This window comes from Nycticebus coucang, chromosome 14 (genome assembly GCF_027406575.1).
Source record: "Nycticebus coucang isolate mNycCou1 chromosome 14, mNycCou1.pri, whole genome shotgun sequence".
Lineage (NCBI taxonomy): Eukaryota > Metazoa > Chordata > Mammalia > Primates > Lorisidae > Nycticebus > Nycticebus coucang.
The window spans coordinates 7645876-7667428 of record NC_069793.1 but is presented as its reverse complement, the minus strand read 5'-3'; the positions used below and the strand labels follow the sequence as shown (position 1 = coordinate 7667428).

Here is a 21553-nt window from a genome sequence, read left to right as displayed (position 1 = left end):
AACTGCAAAATGAGGTATTGAGGTTGGCATACTCATCAAGGACAATGACTACCATGGCTTCCAGTGCTTTGGCCAAACCTCAGAGGCCAGGCACCTGCGGATTCATATTGTTGGAGCATTTGTTGTACCCCTGGGGGTTGCAGCTTTCTATAAGTATGCTGTGGCTGAACCAAGAAAGAAGGCATATGCAGATTTCTACAGAAATTATGATTCTATGAAAGATTTTGAGGAGATGAGGAAGGCTGGTGTCTTTCAGAGCGTAAAGTGATTTTGGAATATAAATAATTTCTTTGGGCTGATTTACATAGACGTTTGTCACTGACCCATGTTCCTGAGCTATGAATATGAGTTATAAACTATTAATAAAAAAAAATTGCAAAATGAAAGTTTCCTATGCAGTTATCAAGAAACTACCCAAAGCCAGGCAGAATCAACCCAAGCTTTATGTACAACTGTGATTATTAAACTTTTTGGTTTCAAGATCTTTGCATTCTTTTTTTTTTTTTTTTTGAGACAGAGTCTTACTTTGTTGCTCTCAGTAGAGTGCCATGACTTCATAGTTCACAGTAACCTCAAACATTTGGGCTCAAGTGATCCTCCTGCTTAAGCCTCCCAAGCAGTGAACAACAGACACCTGCCACAATGCTGGACTATTTTTAGAGACTAGGGTCTGGCTTTTGCTCAGGCTGGTCTTGAACACCTAAGCTCAGGCAAGCTACCCACCTTGGCTTCCCAGAATGCTAGTATTACAGGTGTGAGCCATTGTGCCCAGCCCAACCGTTTGCATTCTTAAAAATAAAACTCTCAAAAGCCCTTTGCTTGTATACGTGGGTCATTATGAAAGCTTTGAGATACATAAAAGCAAGAAATGTGAAATCTGTGTGGATGGTAACAAATGAAGTCTGCCTGATAAGACCGGCAAGTTGAAACTGTCACGGGTATATCAGAAAGGACGCTCTCGGGCAGCACCTGTGGCTCAAAGTGGCACCCCATATGGCAGAGGTGGTGGGTTCAAACCCAGCCCCCACCAGAAACTGCAAAAAAAAGAAAAAAAAAGAAAGGACGCTCTTAATAGTGAAATAATGAACCAGAACACAGTATTTCTCAAAACTTTCACAGTAGCCAGGTATATAATCCTAGCACTCTGGGAGGCTGAGATAGGTAAATGGCTTGAGCTGACTTTCAAGACCAGCCTAAGCAAGAGCAAGACCCCATCTCTACTTAAAACTAGCCATGTGGTGGGCGCCTGTAGTCCCAGCTACTCAGGAGGCTGACAGGAGTTTGTAGCCCAAGAGTTTGAGGTTGCTGTGAGCTATGACACCATGGCATTCTACCAAAGATGACAAAGTGATCTCAGGAAAAAAAAAACAACAAAAAAACAAAACAACTCTACTTTCTAAACCATAACTATATACCAAAGGAAGTCCACCCCTTTCACAGGGGTCACCTAAGACCATCCTGCATATCAGATATTTACATTATGATTCATAACAGTAGCAAAATTACAGTTATGAAGTAGGAATGAAAATAATTTTATGGTTGGGGGTCACCACCACATGAGGAACTGTATTAAAGGGTCACAGCATTAGGAAGGTTGACATTAAGCAAAAAAGAAAAAGATGAGCACAAATAAAGTAAAAAAGATAAATAAAAAATGGAAAAAATGAGAAAGCAAAAAAATAAAAATAAAATGAAAGGGAAAATGAGAAAAAGAGGAATTTAAAAGATGGGCAGGAACAAGGGCTCCTTATTAAGTCATGGCAAGTAACCAAACAATCCATCCTGAGGACAATCAACCTAAGCTTTGTCTACTGGAGTATTTTTATCACTTTGGTCTGAAGAACTCTTTACAGGCTTAAAAAATTATTGAGGGGGTGGTGCCTGTGGCTCAAAGGAGTGAGGCACCGGCCCCATATGCTGGAGGTGGCGGGTTCAAACCCAGTCCGGCCAAAAATTATTGAGGACCACAAAAATCTTTTAAGTAGGTTACAGCTATCTGTATCTATCTTTTTTTGTGGAGACAGAGTCTCACTGTACCGCCCTCGGGTAGAGTGCTGTGGCGTCACACGGCTCACAGCAACCTCCAACTCTTGGGCTTACGCGATTCTCTTGCCTCAGCCTCCCAAGCAGCTGGGACTACAGGCGCCCGCCACAACACCTGGCTATTTTTTTGTTGCAGTTTGGCCGGGGCTGGGTTTGAACCTGTCACCCTCGGCATATAGGCCGGCGCCCCACTCACTGAGCCACAGGCGCCACCCTATCCGTATCTATCTTACTAGAAATCAAAACTTTTAATTTTTTAAAGTATTTATTCATTCAAAATAACAATAAATCCATGACATGTTTAAACAAACAACTTATCTTCTTAATGAAAAACCAGTATTTTCAACCTCGCATGGTGGCTCACACCTATAATCCTAGCACTCTGGGAGGCCGAGACAGGTAGATTGCCTGAGCTCATGTGTTCAAGACTAGCCTGGCTAGAAGGAGACCCGTCTCTAAAAATAGCTGGGCATCATGCCTGGGCACTTATAGTCCCAAGGGAGGGTGAGGCAAGAGAATCACAACCCGAGAGTTTGAGGTTGCTGTGAGCTATGATACGATCGCACTCTATGGAGAGTGACAAAGTGATACTCTGTCTCAAAGAAAATTAACAAACAAAAAAACCCCAGTATTTTCCAAAACAAGATTTCACAACAAGGATTGCTCTTGGGGCGGCACCTGTGGCTCAGTGGGTAGGGCACTGGCCCCATATACCGAGGGTGGTGGGTTTGAACCCAGCCCCAGCCAAACTGCAACAAAAAATAGCTGAGTGTTATGGCAGGCGCCTGTGGTCCCAGCTACTTGGGAGGCTGAGGCAAGAGAATCACCTAAGCCCAGGAGTTTGAGGTTGTGTAAGCTGTGACGCCACAGTACTCTACGAAGGGTGACATAGTGAGACTGTCTCAAAAAAAAAAAAAAAAAAAGAATTGCTCTTGGCTCAGCACCTGTAGCTCAGCGACTAAGGGCACCAGCCACATACACCAGAGCTGGGAGGTTCAAATCCAGACGGGGCCTGCCAAGTAACAATGACAACTACAACCAAAAGAAAAACTAGCCGTGGGCGACGCCTGTGGCTTAAAGGAGAAGGGCACCGGCCCCATATGCCAGAGGTGGCAGGTTCAAACCCAGCCCTGGCCAAAATCTGCAAACAAACAAAAAAATGCTCAAAGATAAAATAGCTGTCGTTGTGGTGGGCGCCTATAGTACCAGCTACTTGGGAGCTAAGGCAAGAAAATCGCTTAAGCCTAAGAGTTGGAGGTTGCTGTGACGTCACAGCACTCTACCGAGGGCTATAGCTTGAGACTCTATCTTAAAAAAAAAAAAATTCAGGGGTGGTGCCTGTGGCTCAATGAGTAGGGCGCCGGTCCCATATGCCGGAGGTGGCGGGTTCAAACCCAGGCCCAGCCAAAAACACACACACACAAAAAAAAAAATTCCTCTTGCACATCTCTTTAATGCCTGGCTTAATGGAAGACAGCTTCTTATCTGCTTCTTGTGTTCAGTGTTGTTTTGATATGTCATTTTTGGTTTAAGTGTATGAAGAAAATCTCACTTCACACAGACATATAGTTGGAAAATGGAATTTAACAGCCTTTCAAATACACAGGATTTTCTTCTTTGATACTAGATCAAAACTCACCAAGTGGCAGTTTTTAAAGGCTGGGTGCAATGTGGAATCTGACATTTTCTCAATGAATCTTTTGTATTCTTTTACAAAATCCATCGGTTATCTTGTACTTTGAGTGGCTCTTTTACCCACTGGCAATCTGGAAAATAACTCCTTCACTGATGTGTAGAATTTCCAAATATCAACATTTCGTACAATATTTAAAATTCACATTCATTGATTTTACCACCACGCTTATTGGAAAAGTCTTTAACAGATAAGTTTTTTAAAATTCTAATTTTCTCTTGAAAACTTGAATTTTATCACTAGTGACAATAACAGACTCACTTTGCTCATATTCAAGAAAATGTCGGCTCAGCACCTGTAGCTCAGCAGGTAGGGTGCCAGCCACATACACCGGAGCAGGTGGGTTCAAGTCCAGTCCAGGCCTGCCAAACGACGACAACTATAACCAAAAAACAGGTGGGTGCTGTGGTGGGTGCCTGTAATCCCAGCTTCTTGGGAGGCTAAGGCAAGAGAATCGCTTAAGCCCAAGAGTTGGAGGTTGCTATGAGCTGTGACGGCACAACACTCTACCGAAAGCGACATAATGAAACTGTCACAAAAAAAAAAAAAGTGTTCATCACATACTCAAACATGAGTTTTTCCATCATTATTCTTTCAAGCAAAAATGATGACCCCTTTGACAGCACCTGTGGCTCAATGGGTAGGGCACTGGCCCCGTATACGGAGGGTGGCGGGTTCAAAACCGGCCCCAGTCAGCTAAAACAGCAGTGACAACTGCAACAAAAAATAGCCGGGCGTTGTGGCGGGCACCTGTATTCCCAGCTACTCAGGAGGCTGAGGCAAGAGAATCACCTAAGCCCAGGAGTTGGAGGTTGCTGTGAGCTGTGTGATACCACGGCACTCTACCAAGGGTGAGGGGGATAAAGTGAGACGCTGTCTCTACAAAAAAAAAAAAAAAATGATGACCCCTACAACTGGTTTAGCTGCATCACACATGTGCTTTCCGTAAGACCATTATAAACACCATGTCAGCAATGCTGTGTGGATACTCTGTATTTCATCCCTCACAATAGTAAATAAACCTTTATTAGAGAGTTGAGACTTAATGAAAATAATTTCTAGTTTTTCATGCCAGACATTATTAAGTGAAAATGCCCTCCCCCCAAGTGTGTGGCAGGAAAGAAGACAATGACAACAACAAATCGTAGACTCTGGTGCCATTGCCTTTGCGTGCGTTATGGTGCCAGCAGTGTTCTCTGCCATTGCACCAACAGCGCAAACGGAAATGAAGTTGTTAGGCTCGGCACCTGAGCTCAAGCGGCTAAGGTGGCAGCCACATACACCTGAGCTGGCGGGTTCAAATCCAGCCCGGGAACTGCCAAACAATGACGGCTGCAACCAAAAAAAATAGCCAGGTGTTGTGGTGGGTGCCTGTAGTCCCAGCTACTTGGGAGGCTGAGGCAAGAGAATCGCTTAAGCCCAGGAGTTGGAGGTTGCTGTGAGCTAAGATGCCATGGCACTCTACCCAGGGTGACAGCTTGAGGCTCTGTCTCAAAAAAAAAAAAGAAAGAAAGAAAAGAAACAAAGTTGTTCCAGAATAAACCATGAGATTCCAAAAGTTAGTCAACTTGTTGAATATTTACCATCACTTGTGTCTGTTGATGAACATTCACATAAAAAAAATTATTCTTTGGAGAAAGTTGGTGCTGATATGGCAAGTTGAGCCCCACCTATAGATCTGCTCATATGTATGGTGAAAGCAAAATTCTTTTTTTTTGTTTTTATTGTTGGGGATTCATTGAGGGTACAATAAGCCAGGTTACACTGATTGCAATTGTTAGGTAAAGTCCCTCTTGCAATCATGTCTTGCCCCCATAAAGTGTGACACACACCAAGGCCCCACCCCCCTCCCTTCATCCCTCTTTCTGCTTTCCCCCCCTCATAACCTTAATTGTCATTAATTGTCCTCATATCAAAATTGAGTACATAGGGAAAGCAAAATTCTATAAACAAGATATTAACTTGGTCTTCAGGCAAGCTGCCTAATCTTTTAATTTAATGACATCTGATTGACGTGGCACTGCTCTGAATTCTAATGACTTTTCATCCAGTGGGCATTCAGGAACATCAGCTGTTCAGGACTTTGCTAGTCTCTCAGCCATTGTGTGGGTTTCTCCAGCCAGAGCAAAGTGGTAACTTTCCCCGTACAAAAGCTTCAGTGACTTTTTTAGTTCCAGTTTGAAAAGCTGGAACAAATTTTGGCTTTTAAAGAGCTCACAGTATATCCACTTAAAATATTCAATTCCTTTTGCTTTAAACTCTGAATGACTGATCTTGAAAGAGTGCCACAACTTAACGGGCACCATAATACTATACGAAATGCTGTTGCATAAGATACAGTAAGATATATTATAAACACCTACGAAGTTGAAAAGATAGCTTACATTATAGTTTTCTTTTTATTTTTTTTTATGTTTATTTGTAGTTACACCCAGTTTCTTTGGCTTAGAGTTCACTTGTTATGTCTTTTTTTTTTTTCTGCAGTTTTTGGCCGGGGTCAGGTTTGAACCCACCACCTCTGGTATATGGGGCCGGCGCCCTACTCCTTTGAGCCACAGGTGCCGCCCTCCGGTATCTTTAAACATAGAAGCTGCAGTTATGGGTTGAAAAAGCAAGTCTTCTAATAATCTCCCTTTTTTAAGCCAACAATCCATCCTTAAATATAAGAGAAATGTTATAAATTTTCTTCTATTTTAGAATAGAATTAAATGCTAAAATAAGTTGTAAATATTTTGAAATATTAGAAGTTTTACCAAAAGTTTTTACAAGTTGTACTTACTTCTTGCTGTATTTCCTCAAAAGCACCAGGAAAATGCTGAGGTTTCAAAATAATGACTTATTAGGCAATAATGAAATTTACAGAAAAATCACAGCAGTTATAACCAAAGAGAGCTAGTAGGAGCATTGTAGAAGTACTGTAAACCAACTCAGCTCATCATTGAAAACTTCTGTATTTTTACCTTAAAGTACTACCTTAAAAATTCTAGGAAACAAAGAAATACAGAATCACGCATTTCATTACCCAGGGACTGATGATGTCACCACACCATCATTTGGCCTCTGGAACATGCCACTGTATACTGGCAAGGGAATGAGAGTGATAAAGGCAAATACTGTATTAATGTCATAATGAAAATAATTTTTTGACTTTGTGCATGTAAAGAGTCTGAGTGATCCACAGTGTCTGAGTGATCCACAGTGTCCCCTGACCACATTTAGAACTAAATTCAATACTGCACTGTCCAAAATTCACAAGTGCCTCTTCAGATCTCTCCCAAAACAGGGCCTAAACTTACGAGCTTCCTGATGGGTCAGAGGAAAACAGCCCAGAACTAGCATAGAGCCTGTCACCAGGGAAACCAGAATGCAGTCCCTAGTAAGCTGTCAGGTTACCAAGCCTGACTTAATTGAGGAAGGTGGCTCAGAGACATAAAAAGAACACGTTTTCTAAAGCAGTGAATCCTTAACTTTACAGAAATCAGAGGATGGGAGAAAAAAAAAAGACTAGGTGGTCTGGTCTATACATGAAGGATCTCAGACTATCAAAATTCCTCTTCTAAGCTATGTCACAAAAAAGGCACAAAAATGGAAAGGGAGAGTGAAAATCCGAGAATGGGAACATGGACATAATAATGAAGGAATAGAGTTCAAAGAAATCAAACAGGAAAAAAAAAGAGAAGTGAGACAAGGCAGTAGAGGGGTCAAAAGCAAGAGGAAAATACAGACAGAAACAGTCCCAGGTGAGTTCAGCTGTTACCTTGTTTCCCCCAGCCACGGCTGCAACATGAAGCAACTTACTTGCTGTTCTGACAATGTGTCTGTGCTCCAAAAATGGCAAGAAGATGAAGACTGAGCAGGGAACCAATACAGACCAACATATGAGCCCAAGATTCAAAGTCCACAAATTCATAAGCACAGCTGAGAAATGGCTGCATCCCTTCAGGTTTCTCAAAGCAGAGGTAATAAGACCACTCTGGTAGGGAAAAAGGAATTGCAGTCGGGCTGCTAAGTTCCCATGTTGTCTTTATGAGCAACAGGGAGCTTTCTCCTCAGGCCACAGGGTCAACACTGTCTGTACTTTCTTTTTTTTTTTTTTGTAGAGACGGAGTCTCACTTTATGGCCCTTGGTAGAGTGCCGTGGCCTCACACAGCTCACAGCAACCTCCAACTCCTGGGCTTAGGCGATTCTCTTGCCTCAGCCTCCCGAGTAGCTGGGACTACAGGCGCCTGCCACAACGCCTGGCTATTTTTTTGGTTGCAGTTTGGCGGGGGCCGGGTTTGAACCCGCCACCCTCGGTATATGGGGCCGGCGCCTTACCGACTGAGCCACAGGCGCCGCCCACTCTCTGTACTTTCTAAAGAAAGGAATCCCCATACTTGGTGGGACCCTGCACAGAGGAACCCTGCCATTTCCCCTCTAACACCCAGACCTTGTTTTTTTTTTTTTTTTTTTTAATTGAGACAGAGTCTCAGTTTATAGACTGCTAGGGCATCATAGCTCACAGCAACCTCAAACTTTGCGCTCAAGAGATTCTCTTGCCTCAGCCTCTCTAACAGCTGGGACTACAGGGGCCTGCCACAAAGCCTGGCTTTTTTTGTTATTGTTTTAGCAGGCCTGAGCTGGCCCAGTACATGTGGCCGGAGCCCTAAGCACTGAGCTACAGGCGCCCAGCCAGCTCTGGTGACTTTGGATTTGGCATTCCAACCACCGATAGCAAAGCACATCCACCACCATCACCATTTACGACAGAGAATACAGGCAGGCACGGGATGGGGTTCCCCCCTTTAATCAATAAAACTGCCTGACAGCTGATTGGTTAAAAAACAAAACAAACAAAAAAACACTAATAAAAATAAGCAAACAAATGTTAGAGCTGAGTGCAGCGGCTCACACCTGTAATCCTAGCACTCTGGCAGACCAAGGCAGGTGAACTGCCTGAGCTCACAGTTTTGAGACCAGCCTGAGCAAGAGCGAGACCCTGTCTCTACGAAAAACAGACAATCTGAGACAAGAGGATCACTTGAGCCCAAGAGTTGGAGGTTGCTGTGAGCTACGATGCCATGGACTAAATCCATGGCGACAGCTTGAGACTATCTCAAATTAAAAAAAAATAAATAAATTCTTTAACTGACTACAGAGGAATTCCAAAATGCATCCCTCATTCTGACCTTGAGCTGAGTGGTGCTCAGAGAAAATTCACTAAGTTGTTCAACTGGAACAATTATGACAATGAATATTCTGCTGTGTCAGGTGCTGGTCTAAAAACTTTATACTCATTAACTCTTTTAATGCTCACAACTATACCTGTAAGATAGGTACTGTTCCTACTTCCATTGTATGGGTCAGCAAACAGAGGGATTAAGGAAACTAAAACCACAGCAGAGGCTAACCCAGGATTCCAATCCACAGAATTAAGCTGCAAAACCTGCTCTTAACCACAGTTGAACCACTTATTTGAAGTCAAAAAATGCTGGACTTGGGCTCAGTGCCTGTGGCTCAAGAGGCTAAAGCACCAGCCACATACACCTGAGCTGGTGGATTCGCATCCAGCCCAGGCCCGCCAAACAACGATGGCTGCAACCCAAAAATAGCTGGGCATTGTGGCAGGCACTTGTAGTCCCAGCTACTTGGGAGGCTGAGGCAGGAGAATCTCTTGAGCCCAGGAGTTTGAGGTTGCTGTGAGCTGTGAAGCCATAGCACTCTACCCAGTGTGACAGCTTGAGGCTCTGTCTCAAAAAAAAAAAAAAAATGCTGGACTTGGCTCAGCGCCTATAGCTCAAGGGGCTAAGGTTTGAATCCAGCCCAGGCCGGCCAAACAACAATGACAACTACAACCAAAAAATAGCTGGGCATTGTGGCGGGTACCTGTAGACCCAGCTACTTGGGAGGTTGAGGCAAGAGAATTGCTTAAGCCCAGGAGTTGGAGTTTGCTGTGAGCTGTGACGCCATTGCACTCTACCCAGGACGGCAGCTTAAGACTCTGTCTCAAGAAGAAGAAAAAAAAAAAAAAATGCTGGACTCTCACCTCTGCCAGAAGCCAACTCGATCAGTATGCTACCAAGACAGCCTTAAGGGGCCCCACTTCCTTGTGACTGGAGACCCAGTAATTTAAATTATCATGGGCAAAAAGATAGTAACAACCCACTAGGGCCTCTAACATTACATTCAAAGACAACCAATGACAGCCATCTGTGGAGGGGTGGGAAGTGATGGGGTCTAAAGAAAGTAGAGGGCTGGGCACAACAGCTCATGCCTGTAATACTAGCACCCTGGGAGACTGAGGCAGGAGGAACCCTTGAGCTCAGGAGTTCAAGACTACCCTGAGCAAGAGCAAGACCCAGTCTCTACTAAAAGCAGAAAAACTGGCTGGGCATAGAGGCTCACACCTGTATCCTAGCACTCTGGAAGGCCAAGGCAGGTGGATTGCTTGAGCTCTTGAGTTAAAGACCAACCTAACCAAGAGCAAGACCCAATCTCTAAAAAATAAAAATAAGTAAATACATAAATAAATAATAAGGCCAGATGCAGTGGCTCACGCCTGTAATCCCAGCACTTGGGAGGCTGAAGCGGGTGGTTGCCTGAGTTCACAGGTTCGAGACCAGCCTGAGCCAGAATGAGATCTCATCTCTAAAAATAGCTGAGTGTTGTGGCAGGCACCTATAGTCCCAGCTACTCAGGAGGCTGAAGCAAGAGAATTGCTTAAGCCCAGGAGTTTGAGGTTGCTGTGAGCTGTGATGCCACAGCATTCTACCAAGGATGACAAAGTGAGACTCTGTCTCAAAAAAAAAAAAAAAAAAAAAAAATAGCCGGGCTTTGTGGCAAATGCCTGTAGCTCCAGCTACTCAGGAGGCTAAGGCAAGAGGATCTATTGAGCCTAAGAGTTTGAGGTTGCTGTGAGCTATGATGCCACAACACTCTACCAAGGGTGACAAAGTAGGACTGTCTCAAAAAAAAAGGTGGAGGAAAAAGGGAGCCACTCTGCATATGGGATATCAGTTACCAAGACAATCTCAGGGCAAATGGTACTCAGAAGAAGCCTTGTGTGGATTATTGTAGAGGCAACAGGTATAGCCAGCATTCAAGGATAAAGACATTGGCTGGAGCCCTCTCTGTAGGTAGTTTCACTCACTACTTACCAAACTTTCACACTTGGGAATCTTCTGTTTAGTCAGGAGACTGGATCAACAACCATGCACTGTTAGCAGTGCTGACGGTGGCATCTCAGAGCCTGGCTAGGTCTTACTCCCTGAGAAAAACTCCCCACTGCTGTTTCAGGAAGTATCACACATGTGGTGACAGACAGATAGTTCCTACCTTTCCTATAGGCTATTTCTTACAGCTGACACACCTGCAAATTGCCAAAGATCAGAAACTACTCTTTTCTGTGTTCTTTCCCAGCAGGCCTGGACAGTTCTACATAGTCCCAAAAGGTCTGGAGTCTTAATGAATTGAGCAGCCAGATCACAGCCGTCAGGAGACCCAATTCCTTTCCAGATCCACAAATGAGAAGCCACAGCAGACCCAGTCCCTGCCTCCTGGCCAGGCTGGGGACCTTTTGCCAAGCTGTGAATCTGGAGCCCCTTCACAAGAAAAGCAGTGTGTCTTACAACTTCTAGTGAAAGGTGTGTAAAACAAAGCTGCCTGAAGTTTAGTATAGGGTGTAGAGAAAGTCTCCTCCCTGGAGCAGAGGCTAAGCTCAGAGACCCATTCAATGTTTGGGGAGGAAAAGGGGGAGGAGGTTGTTTACAGCCGGCTTCCAAACTCATGCTTGAAGGAACACAGTCCCAGAGGAGGCAGACCTTTGTATTGCCAACTTCCCAAAGAGCACACAGGAAAATAGGACGAGGCTACTCAAAACCAGCTTAACTGGTTCTACAGAGAAGCCCCTGGTCTGCTCCACCTTCCTTAAGTTAAGAAAAAAGGCCAAAAAGTGGCTTGGAGCCAGTGATTGAACACACTCCTCCTTTCTCCCCGGGCCCAAATGGCCCTGGAGATCACCCAGCCATCAGTATTAGTGTCCACCTCACCCTCTCTACTACCAAATCATGCGTGACCATATTGCTTTACATGTGTATAAGCCTAAAATTAATGATTTGGTGTACAAGAGGAAAAACATTTATATTTGCCCCTTTTGCCATTTTCTAGTGAGAAATGTAAGGAATAACTGAAGTAGGGAGAAATGAGTACCAACCCAAAGACAGACATCTGTGGAAAGAACTCCTCACAGGGACCAAGAGACTTCAAACATTCTAGACAAAAACAGAAATGCAAATAAAAAGACTAGCCTATTTATACTTCCCAAAAGAGGAGCTGGTCTAGAGGCAAGGAGTAGGAAATGGCATGCCTCCTCTGCAATTACTGGAAACCAAGAGGTGAGATTCACTTTGGTGTTTTAGGTTAGCTATACTATCTGTCCAAAAGATTAGCAAAGATCTTCAGAGGCCTACACCAAAAAGGCTGTGATGGGGTAGTGCCATGCTGCTCGGAGAGCTAACCTGGGGATGGCCTGTCTCTGCCCATGCCAGCAGTAGGTACAAGATTACTTTCCTCCCCACAGGGATCGCAAAGGCTTACTCTTCCCTCTCCTGCTAAATGGACTAAAAACGAGCAGATAACACTTCTCTGACTCACTCATGTCTCATGAAGACTGGAGAAAGCCTGGAAAACGTATGCTTCAAGTGCAAAGAATATAAATACTGGTATCTCCTATCAAGAGAAGGAAACTCAGCCACCTATCTAGTTTATCATTTTGCTGAACTTCTAATGAAGAAGAAAGGGCCAGGTTTAAACACCCACCCTTTCCACATCCCTCTCAATTTTTGCTTTGATGGGAAACTAATAAACCTGGCAGCAGCACCACAGCTGAAAGGGAATCAAACCCTTTCCACACCTCCTCTCAAAGCAGAGGCCTAGCAGCCCCAGTCTATAGATTAACCAAGCAGAGACTGAGGTGATCCTGGTTACTGCAAGAAAGCCTCATCAGGCACTCTCAGAAAAGGAAGATGATCTGCTGGGGTTACTTCATCCCAATCCATTAATGGGCTTCAAAGTGCTGCTGGGGGAGTCCATTTAGCAGAGACGCTATCATGGGGCCAAAGGTAGCACCCAGCCCCCACCCCACTTGTCAATAATGGGCCGCAAAGTCTGAGGCTTGGCTGCACTCTAGGCATAAAATATTCATTCAAGTCAGCATAATACATATGTAGGAACATCATGAAAGGTCCTGGGAGAAAATAAATGCTGGTCAGGTGGCTAAGTGCTCAATGGGAAAGAGTTCATGAAAGCCTCGGTTAGTCCTGGTCAAATACCCACTCAGAATAGGGTTCTTCTGTCCAAAGGGATCTAACAACAGATCTAACCCTGTAAACCTCTCAGGCAAACAAATTCTCTATCTTTTCCTACCTCACAGTCATCAGCTCTGTTTAAGACATTTATGCTAGGCCTGGCGCCAGCCACATACACAAACGGTGGCGGGTTTGAACCCAGCCCGGGCCAGCTAAACAAAGACCACTGCAATAAAAAAATTAGCCAGGTGGGCGGTGCCTGTGGCTCAGTGAGCAGGGCGCCGGCCCCATATACCGAGGGTGGCGGGTTCAACCCAGCCCCTGCCAAACTGCAACAAAAAAATAGCCGGGCGTTGTGGTGGGCGCCTGTAGTCCCAGCTACTCGGGAGGCTGAGGCAGGAGAATCGCCTAAGCCCAGGAGTTGGAGGTTGCTGTGAGCTGTGTGACGCCACGGCACTCTACCGAGGGCAATAAAGTGAAACTCTGTCTCTACCAAAAAAAAAAAAAAAAAAAAAAAATTAGCCAGGTGTTGTGGCAGGCACCTGTAGTCCCAGCTACACGGGAGGCTGAGGCAAGAGAATTGCTTAAGCCCAAGAGTTTGAGGTTGCCAGGAGCTGTGACGCCACAGCACTCTACAGAGGACAACAAAGAGAGACTCTGCCTCAAAAAAACAAAAAGAAAAAAAAAAGGCATTTATGCTAAAAAGAATCTCTGGCCTTATCTTTGGTCACCCTAAAAGATTCAGTTATCCCTTTTTTTTTTTTTTTTGTAGAGACAGAGTTTCACTTTATGGCCCTGGGTAGAGTGCCGTGGCATCACACAGCTCACAGCAACCTCCAACTCCTGGGCTTAGGCAATTCTCTTGCCTCAGCCTCTCGAGCAGCTGGGACTACAGGCGCCTGCCACAACGCCCGGCTATTTTTTTTTTGTTGCAGTTCGGCTGGGGCCGGGTTTGAACCCGCCACCCTCGGTATATGGGGCCAGGGCCTTACCGACTGAGCCACAGGTGCCGCCCTAGATTCAGTTATCCCTTTGGAAACTTCATTTTCATCTGAAGCAGGTCAAACTTCAACAATTACCTTTTATCTATCAGTTTAGCTACTTCCTGAAGTCCACAATGGAGAGAAAATATTATAATTTACTAGGTGCAGTTCTTTAAGCAGATTCAAGTGTTTTGATATAGAAACTCTATGAACTCCAGGGCTCCTACCGCCCTTGCTCTAACAACATCTCATTCTGATCTCTAGTACCAAGCAGAAAGTGAGGCTACATGGCCCGGTATCCACCCACAGCCCTAGCCAGAGGCATCACCACCAAGGAGCCCCTAGCCAAAATCAAGGAACAGATCAGAGTTCAGACCCAGGACATGGTGCTGCGCAGCTTACAGAATTGGGGAGTGAAATGCCTTGCTAACGGAGCCAGCCTACCTGGAGGATCTCAAAAGCAAAAAACATTTAGCCAACATTAACGCTGGGATCCAATGAATATTTGTGTTTGGAGTGGCAGTTGTTCTTCACAGGATCTTGTAACTTAGATTTGTTTTCTTCATCAAAACTTCCAAATTCCTCTTCCTATGACTGAGAGACTAAACAGTGCCACTCACTCCCTAGAAAATTGACAGGAGTCCCCTCCCTTGCCCACTCCAGCAGAAAGGGGTAGAGGGAGATATTGGAATGCTTCTGTGTTCTCTTAAGAGCCCTCTCCTCTCATAGTTTCTGAGGCCTAGAGATAGGGCAGATCCGGAGCCACGTAGCCCTCCCCCAGGAGTTACAGAAAGCTCTAGCAGGTGAACTCTGGAAGTTGGGCCCTTTTCCATACTTGCTTGTTACTGCTGTTGCTGCTGCTGGCTGGAAGACAAACAGTCATCTTGCTGATTGCTTTCACTACTGCCAAGCCTCCAGGCCAGCAGAGCCATTTGGAAAAGAAGCAAATAGAAAGCTTAGCTCACAGACTGAGAATCCCCAAAACTACCAGCCCCAGGTCAGAATCCTCTTTCTACAGAAGGAAGAAGTCTGTGGCTATGAAAAAGCTCATCTGTATGTAGCCAGGTGTCAAAAAAACATCTTAAAGACAGGGCTTGATTTTTTTTTTTGGTATCTCCTACTTTCACTGTTAGAAGCAGAGTCCACAGCAAACAGGCAATCTCCCTGCAACACAAGGTTTATTTTTATGCTTCAACATTTTCTGTCTGTGTGTGTTTCAGATGTGATCAAAGACCTCCTGGAAACAGCTTCTCATCAGCCACATTTTTAAAGAAAGAGGGAGAGGAAGAGCAAGAAAGGAGATTGGAGACAACCAGTGGTGTTTGTTCATCTATGTTCTGGTGAAATCAGTTTAAATAACTGAAATCTAAATACAGTGATATAGGACACTTGGGTGGAGGGAATCAACCCAACTAAATCCTTTGAGTTTTTTTCTTTTTTTTTTTTTTTGAGACAGAGTCTTACTATGTCGCCCTTGATAGAGTGCCGTGGCGTCATAGCTCACAGCAACCTCTAACTCTTAGGCTTAAGCGGTTCTCTTGCTTCAGCCTCCCAAGTAGCTGGGACTACAGGTGCCTGCCACAACGCCCGGCTATTTTTTTTTTTTTTGTAGCTGTCATTGTTGTTTAGCTTGCCCAGGCTGGGTGTATGTGGCCAGTGCCCTACCCACTCAGCTGCAAACGCAGCCAATTTTTCTATTTTCAGTAGAGCTCAAGCAATCCACCTGCCTTGGCCTCCCAAAGTGCTCGGATACAGGTGTGAGCCTCTAAGCCCAGCCAGTTTTTCTACTTTTAGTAGAGACTGGGTCTTGCTCTTGCTCAGGTTAGTCTTGAACTCCTGAGCTCAAGAGTTCCTCCTGCCTCGTCCTCCCAGGGTGCTAGGATTACAGGCATGAGCCCTCTACTTTCTTTAGACCTTTGCTTACCCCATCACTTCCCACTCCTCCACAGATGGCTGTCATTGGCTGTCTTTGAATGTAGTGTTAGAGGCCCTAGCAGGAGTCCTCAAACTTTTTAAACATGGGGCACGTTCACTGTCCCTCAGACTGTTAGAGGGCCGGACTATAGTTTAAAAAAAAAACTATGAACAAATTCCTATGCACACCGCACATATCTTATTTTAAAGTAAAAAGAAAAAACAGGAACAAATGCAATCACACCGCCTCATGTGGCCTGCGGGGCCGCAGTTTGAGGACCCTCGCGTGGGTTGTTAGTCTTTTTGCCCACGAGAATTTGAACGACTGGATCTCCAGTCACAGGAAGTGGGGCCCCTTAAGGCTGTCTTGGTCTAGCATAGTATACTGATTGAGTTGGCTTCTGGCAGAGGTCAGAGTCCAGCATTTTTTAATTTAATTTTTTTCTTGAGACAGAATCTCAAGCTGTTGCCCTGGGTAGAGTGCCATGTGTCACAGCTCACAGCAACCTCCAACTCCTGGGCTTAAGCAATTCTCTTGCCTCAGTCTGCCAAGTAGCTGGGACTACAGGCACCCGCCACAATGCCCAGCTGTTTTTTGGTTGTAGTTGTTATTGTTTAACAGGTCGGGACTGGGCTCGAACTCTCACCAGCCTTGTTTATGTGGCTGGTGCCCTACTCACTGAGCTATGGACGCCAAGCCCAAATCCCTTGAGTTTTATTTCATAACATTAAGACTATGCAATGGGTGGCGCCTGTGGCTGAAAGGAGTAGGGTGTCGGCCCCATATACCAGAGCGGTGAATTGAAACCTGGCCCCGGCCAAAAACTGCAAAAAAAAAAAAAGACTGCAATGACTGAGCTTTCACAACTACTTTAGCTTGGTTCACAACAGGACCAAGAAGAGGTTTCTTACTTTCACTTGGTGGCAGATGTATTCCAGAGGCGAGTGCTTTTGACATCCTGGCCTTGTGACCAGAAAAGCTGCTGCTTGTCTTTTTTCTTGTTTTAAAGAATACAGGCACCTGCTTGGAATAGGTGCATCCAAGTCCCTGCTTTTACTGGGATGAGATTTAAGTTATATTTTGTTTGTTTGTTTTTGTAGAGACAGAGTCTCACTTTACTGCCTTCAGTAGAGTGCCATGATGTCAAAGGACTCACAGCAACCTCTAGCTCTTGGGCTTCTGTGATTCTCCTGCCTCAGCCTCCCGAGCAGCTGGGATTACAGGCACCTGCCACAACGCCCAGCTATTTTGTTTGTTTTTTGAGACAGAGTCTTACTTTGTTACCCTTGGTAGAGTGCCATGTCCTCATAGCTCACAGCAACCTTAAGACTTGATTCTCGGGCGGCGCCTGTGGCTCAAGGAGTAGGGCGCCAGTCCCATATGCCAGAGGTGGCGGGTTCAAACCCAGCCCCGGCCAAAAACCGAAGGAAAAAAAAAAAAAACACAACAACAACAAAAAAAAAGACTTGATTTTCTTGCCTTAGCCTCCCAGCTGGGACTGTAGGTGCCCGCCACGGCACATGGCTTTTTCTTTCTTTCTTTCTCTTTTTAAGAGATGAGGTCTCGGGCGGCGCCTGTGGCTCAACGTGTAGGGCGCCGGTCCCATATGCCGGAGGTGGCGGGTTCAAGCCCAGCCCCGGCCAAAAAAAAAAAAAAAAAAAAGAAAGAGATGAGGTCTCGCTCTGACTCAGGCTGGTCTTGAATCTGTGAGCTCAGGCAATTCACCCACCTCGGCCTCCCAGAGTGCTAGGAATACAGGTGTGAGCCACCATGCCAGGCCAGATGAGACTTAAGTTGATGGTGTGATTGGCTACCCTGAGAACTACAGTAGGCGCTCTGAAGTGGCTCAGGGGAACCTAACACCATAAAGAATAGAAATGGGATAAGTAATGCATAATTGGAACAGGAAAACAATGTATGTAACTAATGCTCTGGACAAAGTTATTAAAGAGTAGCTTACATCCCAAAATGGTTACTGATTACTGCTGTCATGAAATCAGTGAATGTGCCCTACAGTGGAGTCCCTACTATGCAGTCAGCAGTACAACACGCACCTAAGGAAGAGGAAATCAATGCACACATCATACACCCAGAAAAAGACCGTGGTAATAACACATTTACATTTAGTAAACAATACAAAGAAAACACATTGAGGTAGTCTGTTATTCTACTTCACTGAACATAACGCGTGCCCCCCCCCCCGTAGGCACTCCATGCCACTCCCCAAATGCCTGAGGATGCCAGTCAGTCACTTGGCCGCCTCCTACCAACTCATAATCAAGGTCTGGAAAGTTCTCTGGTTCAGCAGGGCTTACCTGCTAAAACAAAGATAGTGAGAGGAAAAGGGATGGAATGAGCAACCTCAAGAAGTCCTGGAGAAAGTGGTTCCCAGAAAGGAGGGAGAAAACAGCTGGCAAGGAAGGGAGAGAATGACGGAGAGAGACAACCATGTTCCTCTGTGTCCAAAGACCTCTGTCCCATGCAGAACCAGCTGCCAAACCCAGTGATGAAATGGAAATTAACCATCCCTCCCTCTCAACCCCTATTTCATTCCCAGAAGCAAACAATCCATCAGTAATAAAAGGGTCAACCCAGCAGAGAAAACCTCTGTCCAGAACTCCTACTGAGTTCTTAACTGCCCAGATGATATGGGGAGAGGGGTATAATGAAATAGAAAAACACAGGAAATGAAAGGAGGTAAAATTTTTCAGAGAAGGATGTTAACATGCAAGGGAATATAACAGCAGCTAGAGTTACAAAGAAAGAAGGGAACAAGAGGAAACAAAGAATGTAAAGAGGGAAAAGAATGCAAAAAGCACCGCAGCCCCAGGGCAGAAGAGCTCCTTTGTCAAGTTGAGTTACTTTGGCCTAGTAAAGGTCTCCACCTAGAAAGGTATGAGAAAGGCAGGGGACTCTACACAAAGTAGTCAGCAGGGGATACTGGAGACAGTGAAAGAAAAGGAAGGGGTGGAAAGTGGATCCTCTCAGCTCAGAGGTGAGATGACACAAAAAGGCTGAGGACTGGGTGACAAACGACAGCAGTGATTGCCAGGATGAGAAGGAGCATGGATGCTGGTGAGGCTGAAGTCTGGGACTGCCCAAAGCCTGGACTTCCTGGGAATTACAAAGACCAGCCAATAGGAAGGGAATGGACAGGAGTACACAGCGGGGACTAGGAGGATAGTGTGAAGAAGGCAGGAGACTAACAGGGAGATGAAAGGCGACACGGATTAACCAGCATAGTAAGGAAGACGGGGTGAAGGTGGAGAAACAGGAAGGCAACACGCAAAGAGGAAGACACTGAGAAATGACAGACACAAAAGCGGAGAGAGAAAGCCACCATGGTTTGTGTAGTAGACACAAAGGCAGAAAGGCAAAAACTGTGATGCACCAAGCTCCAGGAAAGGACTGAGCAACAGGTTGTGTTTTGAGTGTCTTCACTGGAAGGAAGAGCCAAGGGAGCAGGCTGGTAGACCTGCACAGCAATAAACAGGAGGCCCAAGAACTTAAAAACCAAACACCCGGGGGAAGAGAACAAGAGACCCAAAGACTCTGAGGGGTATGATGAAGCCTGCGAAGCCTCAAAGTCAACCTGTGGGAAAAGTATGCGCATGACAGCTGTATGGGAAACACGGAAGCGACAAATGCCAGCGCCAGGAGCCAGGGAGCTCCGGGAGGAAAGAAGGGAAAGTGATGAGCAAAGAGTAGGCGAACGATTTGCAAAGGTGATGAGGGTGGAGCTGGTGGGTTGCAAACAAGAGGGAGAGTACAATTTGGAAAAGAAGCTGGAGAGAAAAGGCTGGGGAACTGAAAGGGGACAGGGATGGAGAACACACTCTGGGGCAAGCACCCTAAGGGTGATAACCAGGGACTGGGAGAACCGGTGCGGGCGAAGGGGAAGCAAGTCAAGAGATAAAGGGAGAGGTGGACAGCGATCTGTGGCAAATCGCGGGGTGCTTGTTATTCGAGAAGCCAGAGGGTGGTTGCTTTAAGCGTGGGTGGAGGAAGACCAGAAAGGCCCCTGAGAGAAAAAGGGAAGAGAAGGGGAAGCTGGGGAGGTGACACGGAAGAGCGCAGGAGGGCGGTGAGGGAAGAGAGGTGTTGGCAGAAAGACAAGTGTGCAGCTCGGAGTCAGGACAAGGTGGGTCCCAGGTCAGGACTCGGAAGGGGGATGTGCGGGGCCGAAGCCGAAAGCCGGATGACAGGGCAACTGAAGCTTTGCAGGGTGGCAGCAGGGGCACGAGGAGGGCGGAGGAGGGAGGAGACTCTGCAAGGTGCAGGGGCCCAGCCACAGAATTCAGGGAGCCCTCGGGGCTCCTTACCTGCTCCGTGTCCCTTTCGTTCAGCGTGGGTAGGGGGGTCCGGGCGCTGGACATGGCGCCGGTATCTCAGGGAGGGAACCGAGAAGCTTACAGGAAGGGAGGGAAGGGAAGGCGCGGAGCCCGGCCGGGCGGGGCTTCTCACAGGAGGAGAACCGGCCGCATGGGCCCCGGCCGGGGGTGCGGGGAGGCCGGGCAGCCGCTCACGCCAGCCCGGGGATGCGCCGCTCGAGCTAGGCCGCGCCCGCTCCGAGCGGCTCCGGACCGCACCCCCCCCGACCCCCGGCTGGGCTGTGCCGCCTTTCGGCCGGGCCGCGCCGCTCCGCCTACTTTCTGCCGCCGCAGCCGGCCGCCTGCCTCGCTCCTCCCCTGCCCTCAGCGGCACTGCTCCGCGCCCGGCACACAGGCAGCCGCCGCCGGACCTGCTGCTCCCAACATGGCCGCCACCACCGCCGGCCCTCGGCTCTTTCCGCCGGCAACAGCCGGAAATATCCGAAGCTGTTAGGAACGGGAGGGGGAGTGCCTCTCTTCCCGGTCACAGACTACGGGTGAATTCCGGAAACAGCCGAAGAAGGTAACCCCCTGGGTACGCGCGCGCCTCCTTGATTCCGAAGGCGAAGCTTCGGCTCTGTTTACGGAAATCTACGAAGCGACTCCAGGTACCCTGGAGCCATCCAGCCACGCCCACTAGCCGCCCCCGCCCACTTCAAGCGAGTTTTCGGTAGTTTCCGGAAACACCCGAAGCCGCCCCGCGTGTAGAGCGGGCCACGCCCCCGTCCCGCCTCGCTTCCGAGTACAGTCGTCGGCCATTTCCGGCAACACCCGACACTCGCCGATCACCCGATCGTTTCCCGGGATAGTTCTCAAAGTCTGAGTCTCTTCGTTTCTTTCCGTCAGTTTTCGGGTATTTTCAAACCTTGAACAGGAAGCATGGGTTACCTGTGAGTGTTTATGATTTTACTAAATACAAAATAAGAATGTTGGCTGTCCCTACGATTGGCATCCTTTGGTTCCTGCCTGCGTTTCTGTTCATCTCTTGGTCAGCTCATGAAACCCATCTTCCTCTTATCGTCTACCCTATCAACATATGTCACGCAGCGTCAGTCTGCCTGCTATATACCTGCCGTCACTTATCTTGGCTTCTATATATCAGTCATACATCCCGCATCTAGTCTGCAGGGCTTGGCAAGGCCAGACCAGGTCAACATCTTTCCCACCGCATTGGCTGAAGGAGGGCCCAGGGCCCTACATTCCAGCCCTAGCTGGAAAAAAAGAAAAAGAAAAATGCTCTGTGAATTTTTTTTTTTTTTTTTTT

At 46.6% G+C, this 21553-nt stretch overlaps 1 protein-coding gene across 4 annotated transcripts in view; it reads right to left on the bottom strand.

Moving 5' to 3' along the window:
• The window catches only part of MARK2 (microtubule affinity regulating kinase 2), a 75345-nt gene extending 54128 nt beyond the window's left edge, over nucleotides 1-21217 (bottom strand). For all 4 annotated transcript variants that reach the window (XM_053560580.1, XM_053560586.1, XM_053560587.1 and 1 more), the window contains exon 1: nucleotides 20242-21217. In XM_053560580.1, the coding sequence (XP_053416555.1) occupies nucleotides 20242-20295 (54 nt within the window). In that variant the 5' untranslated portion in view covers nucleotides 20296-21217. The remainder of the gene's footprint in view (nucleotides 1-20241) is intronic.
• Nucleotides 21218-21553: the final 336 nt, after the last annotated feature.